This window comes from Photinus pyralis, unplaced genomic scaffold (genome assembly GCF_008802855.1).
Source record: "Photinus pyralis isolate 1611_PpyrPB1 unplaced genomic scaffold, Ppyr1.3 Ppyr1.4_LG1, whole genome shotgun sequence".
In the NCBI taxonomy this organism is placed as follows: Eukaryota; Metazoa; Arthropoda; class Insecta; order Coleoptera; family Lampyridae; genus Photinus; species Photinus pyralis.
Window position 1 is genome coordinate 30548623 of NW_022170249.1, and position 10345 is coordinate 30558967.

The 10345-nt window shown below is 39.3% G+C and overlaps 3 protein-coding genes across 3 annotated transcripts in view; 1 reads left to right on the forward strand and 2 right to left on the reverse strand.

Moving 5' to 3' along the window:
- The window catches only part of LOC116163887 (dnaJ homolog subfamily C member 1), a 30191-nt gene extending 23131 nt beyond the window's left edge, over positions 1 to 7060 (reverse strand). Inside the window, exons 1-2 of the mRNA XM_031478303.1 lie at positions 6840 to 7060; positions 6462 to 6782 (exon numbers count right to left, since the gene is read on the reverse strand). Of these exons, the coding sequence (XP_031334163.1) occupies positions 6462 to 6782; positions 6840 to 6974 (456 nt within the window). The 5' untranslated portion in view covers positions 6975 to 7060. The remainder of the gene's footprint in view (positions 1 to 6461; positions 6783 to 6839) is intronic.
- On the forward strand, positions 2670 to 5391 carry LOC116166290 (mastermind-like domain-containing protein 1). Its single transcript, XM_031481520.1, has 2 exons — positions 2670 to 3345; positions 4411 to 5391. Exons 1-2 carry the CDS (start codon positions 3213 to 3215, stop codon positions 5322 to 5324), a joined length of 1047 nt encoding a protein of 348 aa, XP_031337380.1. The 5' UTR covers positions 2670 to 3212; the 3' UTR covers positions 5325 to 5391.
- On the reverse strand, positions 3347 to 5729 carry LOC116165542 (protein ALP1-like). The gene is made up of 2 exons (XM_031480454.1): positions 5381 to 5729; positions 3347 to 4328 (listed from the first exon to the last, which is right to left on the reverse strand). The coding sequence occupies exons 1-2, from the start codon at positions 5689 to 5691 to the stop codon at positions 3407 to 3409; spliced, it is 1233 nt and encodes a 410-aa protein (XP_031336314.1). The 5' UTR covers positions 5692 to 5729; the 3' UTR covers positions 3347 to 3406.
- Positions 7061 to 10345: the final 3285 nt, after the last annotated feature.

The window sequence follows — 10345 nt, forward strand, 5'->3', positions numbered from 1 at the left end:
TCTCTAAGCTATCCACGATGCACACAGATCAGCCCTGTTGCCAATGTGTCTATCTGAACTCGTTTGGTTTTAAACTGGTTTAACTCACGTTTAACTGCTATTTTTGCTATTGTTACGGGCGGCGATTATTATAATCACCAGTCAATGTGAATAAGTGAGGCAAGGAAAATTTTTTAAACAGCCCTCCCTTCTCAGTTTTATAAATGGTAATTTCTAAATGTACTCGGTGCATTTCAGATTTCAGTGTTTTTTTTCGTTTTGAAACGAGCTTTAATTATTTATCGGCCAGCGAAATGGGTGCAATCTCGATATTACGCCTCCTTCCACCTCCAGCCGAGTCAACCCCATTTACTTCTAAAAAGTCACAGTTCCAAAAAATTAATCGTATTCAAGCGCGCGCGATAGGGCGCAGGCCCGCGGTGCTACTTAGGGTGGAAATGAAGCCGGCAAGTGGTCCCGCGTCGCGGCGCAGGCAAAAAGTGCTTTGTATAACTGACTTTTACGTCCCTCAAATGTGGGTCCAATTTTTAGGCGGGCGTTCGAAAGGCACTTGGCGGTTGAGTTGTTAGCACTTTCCTGTCGAAATCTTCGCTTTTTATTTCTGTCAGTTAGCTACTAGTAGCGCTACCTAAAATCGAGACATTTTCGACATGGAAAATAAATTTTCTCTTTATCGCGCTAGTCAACGGTTACAGTCAGGAACCAGCCTCTTCCGATCAAATTCGAGCTGGATCTGAAAAACATTATTTTGCGCCCCCGCCCCGATTGTAAAACGATTGCCGGCCGGCCAGCGGGCATACATTTTTTAGAATTAAAAAAATCCGATACAATACCAAACAATTCTCGAGATTTTTTTGGGTTGTAACTTTTTGACCGCACAGTCTACAGCATTTAGTAAGGACTATTTTTTCACACGTCAATTAGTAAGTTTGGATGAAGCTTATAACATAACAAGACTTAACAGTACCTATATCAACAATTTTCAATTAGACAATTACGATAGTATACCTAACACCCCTTAATTTACAAATGTCCAATGAACACATACAGGTCAGTTTACTACTTGCTTGTGATGATTTTTGCGTAAATATTTTTTTCTCCAACCACCTGAATAAGACGCTATTTTGTGACAGTGTTCGGTACGTAAAATTGACGTTTTGCGGATTAATCGCTTTCACCATGGCAATTGGCAACTGTACAAAAAGTGGATACTTTTGGTCCTAGTACCAAAAAGAAATTGACCTTGAAAGTTGGCCAATTAAAAAATTACAATCACGGAGATATGTCACATTGACATCGTTTTACATTGCAGGTTGTAAGATATTTCTATACATACAAATCAAATATTTTTGCATATTCAATGCAAATAATGCTGTTACCTATACGTATGTACATGTATTGAAAATGATTTACGCTCGCTATTTTTATTTAAACCATGTGTACAAGTTACATAGGTATTCGGTGAACGTAATTTTAATACGTATACAACCCGCCGTCGCGCGTAACACCATCTACTTCAGGCCCATTGCACTATTATCTGTCATTTTGAATTCAAAATTTGAAAAAGTTAATTGCAATTAATATTAATTAAAAAAACTGTATGGCTTTTTTATTTCAATACAAAATATAACAATATTAATTGTGTATACAATAGAAATGACTGAAACTGACAGCGACATGGATTGCACTCCGCCAGAGATTATAGAAACGGCAGAACATGCTACCTTAGATTGCTCCCTACAAAGTCGCGAGAGGTGAGAAGTAAGAAGTAAGAACGAATAGGTTATAAGTTAAACCTAAAAACTAGAGTGGCATGACACGTGAGGACAAGAAAGCAAAAGTTCTCATACTAGTAGTGAAACTGTGACTGAATCTAAATTCGAATATAATTTGAAGTAAAGGGGGTTGGAGAAAAAATTGTATGTTTTATTCGTACAAAAAATGCGTTTTCGGGACTCGGAAGGTTGCTGGACTCCGCTAACGCGTCGTCCAGCAACTATCTTCCTCGTCCCGAAAACTGCCATTTTTTGTACTAATGAAACAAATAACTATTGTAGTGTATGTCTACATTTTTTGAATGTTTGTATTAAATGAAAATGTATTAAATGATGAAAAACAGTACCATGGAATAATAATTACTTATTCCATGACAGTTATCTGGTCAACTTTCACATCTCCCATGAAAGAGATCAAATTACACTAATGAGCCTATTTAAAGTAAGGCCTTAGGGCTTATTAATAGCATAATGGAATTGAATGAAAGCATGGAATGTTAATACATATATGTATAGTTTGGCAACGTTGGGACCTTCTACACGGAATTTGTTTCAATTTGAATGTATTTACTTGTTAAGTCCAACGCCAGATGGCCAGATACGAAAACGCCTAGTGGCGGACTCAAATATCTGAATATGATTTTTACTACAGAATAATACTTCTTCCTATGATTACTTATTCAATGATGACGGCCAGTAGGTATATTTTCTTTCAAATTTTGAAGGCGCCTGGCAAAGTGTAAGGCCCAACTAAATGGTCTGGCATACTTATTTGCGTGGGATGGAACCACTGACAAATTGCAATGTAAAATTATAACAAACATTCAAAATGACTCCTGGGCTTATACAATCGTTTTTTAGGATGGTTTTTGAAAATATAAATTCTACATACATACATTACTCTCTAGAGCGACTATATAAAGTTTTTACTAGAAAGACAGTAATTACTATAATATCGCTAAAATACGACGACACAAATTACATCAACCACAATGGTGGCAAGCAGCAGTAGTGCAGCTATTTTTTTCTAGATGTCGCTAAGGTACAACTTAAAAATGACTTAAAATTGTCGCGCATTTAAGTAGTTCTGTAAAAAATATTATAGGGAACTGCTTCATCCCATTAAGGATCTCGCTCATTATACCAACACAACACAACACAGCACGTCACGTCAAATGTCGGTGAAGATAAAATGCATTAGGTTAAATAAGGATCCGCTCACTTGTCCAACACGACACGACACAGCGTCGGCCGATGTTGGTCGGATCTTCATCGCACAACCCTGACCGACAAATGTCGATGCGTGTTGTGTTGTGTTGGCGAAGTGTGCGGAGGTAAACCGTCAAGAATGTCTTTAGCATGCGCAAAAGTAATCAGCTGTTTAAGTTTAGTCATTGAAAAAAAATATTATTTAGTGGACTTCAGCTTCTTAGCGAAATGGACGAAGAACTATTAATCAATCTCGTTGAAAAATACAGTGAATTATACGATGTAAACGATTCAAAATATCATGATCAAGCAAGGAAGGAGAACATTTGGGAGGAGATTGCTGCAGAAATGCAAAAACCAGGTTAGTTTTTAGTTTTATTCAATCTCGTAATCTTTCAAGTAAAGTATACAATATATTTAATTTATGTAACATTTCTTTTTCCTCTGCGCACCATTTCAGTTTGCCACGATACCGAACCATTTGGTGAATTAAAATAATTTTTGAATGAGTCTCTGACGCCCATTGCATTTGTTGTGGACGCTCCCCCTATTCCTGGAATATTTTCGATGCCTTCTGGACGTACAATAGTTTCATGTTGTTCTTCAGTCCAATGACAAGTGTCATTTCGCAAAAAATTATGTAAGCAACATGTTGCTAAAATCACTTTATCTAACTTATCTGGGTCTATTTGTAAATGACGTTGATAAATCCTAAATCTCTTGACTAAAATACCGAAAGCGTTTTCAGAGACGCGTCGAGCTCTACTAAGTCTGTAATTGTATATTTTCACTTCTTCATTGTTTAGACACTGCCGACCTGGATACGGGCGCATTAAATTGTTATGAAGAGGGAACGCTTCGTCTCCTACAAAAACGTGTGGAAGACGTAAATTGCATCCGGGTAAGGTCTTAGGTTCTGGAATGTCTAAAGCATTGCTTAATATTTTTTTACCAATTGTGGAATTAGCAAACACTCCTCCATCACTGCTTCGTCCATACGCACCTACATCAACTGCAGTAAATCTGCAATGCGCATCAACAAATGCAAGCAGAATTACACTAAATGATTTCTTATAATTGAAATATAAAGATCCACTATTGGGTGGTTTATCAGTGATGACGTGTTTGCCATCGATTGCAGCTAAACAATTAGGGAAGTTCCACAACGATCTGAAGAACTTTTCATTCTCCTCCCACATGTCTTTTGTAGGTGATGGCATTACTAACGGGCCCATGATCTTCCAAATGGCGTCGCAAGTTGTGTGTACGATGTTTCGAACTGTTGTTTCCCCAAGTCGATAGCTGAATGCTATTGTTCTGAATGTATCGCCCGTTGCCAGGAATCTATACAAATAATATGTACTGTATTAATAGTTATGTTAGTTGCTTGTGTAAAATGACTACTACTTATATTTTTTATTTACAGCACGTGAATGTAAAAAGCGGTGGAGCACGCTCAGGGATTGCTACCGGCGAGCACTGAAGGCTCAGCAATCCAAAAGTGGTGATGGGGCAAAGGCACACAGAGAGTGGCGGTTTCAGCAGCAAATGAGTTTCCTGCGAGGATTTCTTCCTGAACGACAGCAGCTGTCAAATGTAGAAATAGAAACAGCAGGAGCCAACGATACTGAACGTGAGGAACAGGAACGTGTAAACTCACCAACTGATTACGTTCAGCAATCGGAGAGTGATGAATCAAGTACATCATCGCGCCCTCAAAGCACTCATTCTGCTGTATCCATAGTAGGCAAGCGTAAATCCAATAAAAACCAGCCGCTTACAACAGCACATGTTTTACAAAGTTATTTAGCAGAAAAGCGAACTAAAAACACTCCATTAGCGACCGCACACTCTCCACAACCTCTCAAAAAATTTTTTGCGTCCATTGAAGACACCGTTAGCACTTTTCCATTAGAAACACAACTAGATATCAAATCAAAAATATTCAATATCGTTCATCAAGCGGAACTATCACTTTTAAGACATTCAACGGGTAATATAAATCAATCACATTTTCACCAAGAACATCATCAACAATATTATCCATCTCAAGTACAGCACATTCAACCACATTTCATCCCAATGACGGCACCTCAGCAACAACCATTTCAAGACATACAGTACGCAACTCAAAGACGTGTACAAAACCTTCAACAATTACCACGTATCTCGCAAGCACCATCACAACCTCAATCACAATTTCATCCATATACATCCCAAACACAACATTTGACCAGCGATTTGCATTATGAAGAAGATGCATCCCAGTTGACGCAATCACTTACTACAACAGAAAATGATGTACCTACTACACTCGACAATAATAAATTAGATTTGTAATGCATTCTTTCAAAAAAATAAAAGTTATGTAAGTTACAAAGTAGTAAATTACTTACCTTAAGGTCACAGCAAGTCGCTCTTCTTTACTAATTGCTTTACGAAATGTAGTGTTTTCTAAAGTTAATTGTGATTCCAATAAATTTACGCACTCTGCGAACTTTGGCGCAGACATTCTAAAATACTGGAAAAATTTTATCTCGTCTCTCTGTAAATCTTGGAACAAGTGATGAAATTCTCCCAGTGTTGATCTTTTCATATTAATAGGATGAACCCACATTTTCCTCTTTCGCTTTTTTTCATTCTCCTCTGCTTCTAGAGCACTTACAACCACCATCAACTCTTCGTCCGACGAATCTGAAGACTCCATGCTTACCACAATACTAAACTTTTTCAATTGTACTACATCAGTAGTTTGTTTTTAACGTTGAAAAGTGTCGTTAGCCGTCATTATATGAGCGCAAGCCGAATCGTCGTCGGCCAGCGCTGGCCGGCGACGTGTTGTGTTGTGTTGGTATAATGAGCGAGATCCTTTATGATGTCATTGGGTACATATTTGTCTAAAAACGATTACCATATAATTCAAATTTATCACCCCCACAAAATTTGAGGTAGGTAATTTTGTGTAATTGTAAAATCAACATTAGGTAATAATTGCATTATCTATTACATAGCTCTAGTAGTAGTGGTTCGTGTCAGCCACCATTAAAACGCAAGTAAGTATAAACTCATGATGCGTGGACTAAAATTACTACATGCATTATGTAACTGTAGCTGAATTTACATATTTTGCAGGCATATAGGTAGCCCTACAAAACACTTTATCCGTAACATATATATTACTTAATCAGTTCACCTTGATCAACAGAATTACAATTACGTACCTAGGTAAGTATGCTCGTAAGTATGTATAATAGGAAAAGTTTTTCTAACAATTTTACTATATTTTTTGCATTATGTGTCACCTAATTATGGCCCCTTAAATGCTGTAGATACGCACATTTTTACATTCACAATAGCTGCCACAATAACATACATCAATATCATTTTTAAATACTCTAACGTATTCTTCACATTAAAATTTCAATGCAGACGTCTTTACACGTAATGGCAGTACATGAAAAAAATTTGGGTACTTACCAATGTAAACTTGCGTTCATAATATGAAGCCCATCCAACAATGTACTGCCCCACAGATATAACTACGAGCAGCAAAAGACACAATTCTAATAATCCAATACGTCGCACATGCCGATAGTAATAAATAGCAGACCTCCAGTTAGGTAAACCGTTAACTAACACGTCATCATAATACTTTCTCTTTGTCGAATCTTTAAGAACATCATAGATAGCTACCAAATGGCGAAATTGTTCTTCGGCATTCTCCGCGCTATTCTTGTCTGGATGTAGTGTTAGGGATAGCTTTCGAAATGCACTTTTTATAGTGGGAGTATCTGCGTCCTAAAAATTTAGCGTTAAAATGAAAATCGCTCCGTTAAAACAGAAATACTTACTTACTTGAGCAACCGAAAGAAAAGTGTAGAAATTTTCCTTAACTTCTTCAACAACGTCAAATACCTCTAATTGTTGAGTATCCCATGCCGTTATATAATTTGTGTTACAAAGAAACATAAATATACAGATGGATTTCATATTGAGCAGTATTCAAATTTTAAAAAAATTATAATTCCTTATAACCTAAAAAGTTTTTTTAGCTGCAACATTACACGTGTTAGCAGCCACAGCGGTGTCTCTTGTTGCGTCTGTTCATTCCTTAGCTGTATATAGTGGCTGTATAAAGGTGGCAACGGAAATTGGATACACCGAAAAAAACCTAAAAAAGCGTTAGATGCAAGCATTGATTACACACACTGACTAGTGGGCTCTCCTTGTACTTTGAAATAAACTTTAGCGCTCTAGTTTCAACTAGATGTGTGGTCTCGAGTACTTCCGGCCCATCTATGAACCTCAAAATTCAACCGAGGGAGATGGAGCAAGGAAGCAATTTAAAATTGTTATTTTCAACCCCCTGCCGCCACGCATAATGGTAGTTGTATGAGGCAAATTTATTTTATTTATTTATTATCCCTCTCTTGTTCTGGGCCCTCAACAGGCATGTGCTCAATTACAAAGTGACCCGCATAATGCTATTTAGAGGTGCCTCTTAAGTTGGTCTATACTTCTCCGGTATTTACCTTAAAACCTAATTCGGAGTAGCCGGTAGAACGCTCGGAACTGGTCTAAGGTAATTTCCATCTCCGCCACAGATGAAAAATTCACCCCGACCCAGGTTCGAACACCCGACCTCCAGATAGCCCAACGCTCTACCACTGAGCCATAAAGATGAGGAAGGAGTGTAATATACTTGTAACGTGATTTATAAATTCGGGTTCGATTTATATCAATATTTATTAAACAAAACTAAAACACTATAAAAACCGTACAATTTATATCGATTATTATATCACACACACTTCGCAATTTATATTTCCGTGCTCGATCTCGTTCGATAGTAGACTAACTCCCGCGATGTTCGGTCCGCAACCATTTATACACGCAAGCAATGTAAGTCCCGAACATTCTAGAATACGCGTAGAAAATTCCAGAGCGCCAGAAGGCGACGTCATGTCTGGAGCATTTCCGTTACACTGCCCCCTTCTTAATTCTGGACGTCTCGTTCAGAAACTGCGTTAATATTACTTTTTAATGCCTCGTGTCGGAATCTGCAATCAGAGCCTGCTCGACAAACACCTTTCTTGAAAAAGTAACAGTCCACAGTTTTGCGGAGGGTCGTCCCCTGTGGGTTGAAGCAGCATACTGTAATTCGAACGCTAGTGTTTCTACAAATCACTTCGATCATGGTTCGCACTATCTTCCAGTCCAAGCCATCTAAACCACATCCAATCTTCGGGATCGCCAAGCTATTTATGTCATAGTATGCCATGAGTTTCTTTAAGCTTTTTAAAGCAGGCCAGAGGTTTTCATAGGTGGGTTTGCCTTCTGACGTTTTCTTTGAAACCAAGTAGAACAAAGAGCGTTGACTATCTTCCAAGCGCAGTACTTTACCCACTCGTGGTCTTTGCTTTATCAACTCGTCTATTCTTCCAAATCTTTTCCGGAATACGGAAGCTATACCTCTACCCATGCGAAGGTCTTCGGCGACACAATGGGCGATGGAAACGTTAACCGGAAGCTCAAAAATATTTTGACAAATTTCCTGAGTAACGCCAAATCGAGCTTTCTTCCGCTGGGCGTAATTTGACATAAAATCGTTAAAGTTTGGCTCGATCCCAAAGCTGCGTTCCTCTTCTCGAATACCTCTAACTTCTTCGTTGTTGTTGGATCCGGCATATCGTGCGAGTCGATTAATGTGGACAACTTTCGGTTTCCGGTGGTTCATTCTGATACGATATATCACGTCATTTATTTTCTTGATCACCTCATACGGACCTTCCCATTGTCTTTGTAGCTTGGGAGAAAGACCCCTTCGTCTCTGTGGATTGTGCAGCCATACCAGATCTCCAGCTTCAAAAGTTTCATTGACCGAGCGGAGGTTGTATTGATTTTTCATGCGATCGCTGGCAATCTGAATATGACTTCTAGCCAAGTCGTGAATATCGTTCATCTTCGTCTTTAGTTGGTCAACATAATTTTCACCTGCGACATATTCTTCATGGGGTTTACGCCCAAACTCGAGGTCACATGGAAGGCGTAGTTCACGACCCAACATAAGGCAGGCAGGAGTCTGACCCGTCGTCTCGTTGACGGCTGATCGATATGCCATAAGGAACAGGTGGAGGTACTGGTCCCAATTTTTCTGATGTTCTGCCACGACTTTTGAAAGATATTTACCCATCGTTCGATTCATTCTCTCCACAATTCCATCTGACTGAGGATGCAAAGGTGTTGTTCTGGTTTTATTGGCTCCTACCAATCGACAAACATCTTGGAACAAAGCCGATTCAAAGTTCCTTCCTTGGTCTGAATGGATTTCTATAGGAACACCAAAACGTGTAAAGAACTCCTTTACCAACACTTCTGCAACTGTTGCTGCCTCTTGGTTTGGAATGGCGTAAGCTTCAGTCCACTTTGTGAAATAATCCATAGCGACTAGGATATATTTATTTCCGCCATCTGTCTCGGGAAACGGTCCTGCGATATCGATAGCAACTCGTTCCATCGGACTACCAACGTTATACTGTCTCATGGGTGCCTTCTTCTTGGAAACTGGTCCGTTTCCAGTAGCACATAACTCACATTTTTGACACCATCGCCGGACATCTTCTTTACTGTTGACCCAATAGAATCGCTCACGTACCCTTTGCAACGTTTTCGTAATACCAAAGTGTCCTCCGGAAGCGCCGTCATGCAATTTTCGCAATACTTCCGACACTTTGCTTCTAGGTACTACTAATTGCAGCGTCGATTCGATGCCATCTTCACTTTCAAGGGTCCTATACAACAGGTTGCCTTTCAGAGTCAGGCTATTCCATTGGCCCCAATAACTCTTTACTTCAGGACTTGTGGCACTAATGTCTTGCCAGCCTGGTCTTTGTCCGTGGCGCATCCAATTCAGAACAGTTTTTAAACTTGGGTCGTTTTCTTGGGCCGTTTTGATTTCGCTTGGCTTCCATTCCTCACTCTCTACAGTTGTTCGTCGCAGATGGCCAATTTTGTCTTCTATTTTAGAACAATGTGTGCAGTTGTCCTTGCACGGTCTTCTTGACAAAGCGTCTGCATTATTGTGAACTTTTCCAGCCCTGTGTTCAATGTCGTAGTCATATTCCTGAAGACGTTCTAACCATCTTGCCACCTGTCCTTCTGGATTTCGGAACTGCAAGAGCCACTTTAGCGCTGCATGATCTGTCCTTATCAGGAACTTGCGGCCGTAAAGGTACTTATGGAAATGTTCGCATGCCTTTACCACACCCAGGAGCTCTCGCCTAGTCACACAGTAATTCCTCTCGGGTTTCGACAGTACTTTGCTGAAATAGGCAATGACTCTTTCCTGTCCGTCTTGCAAT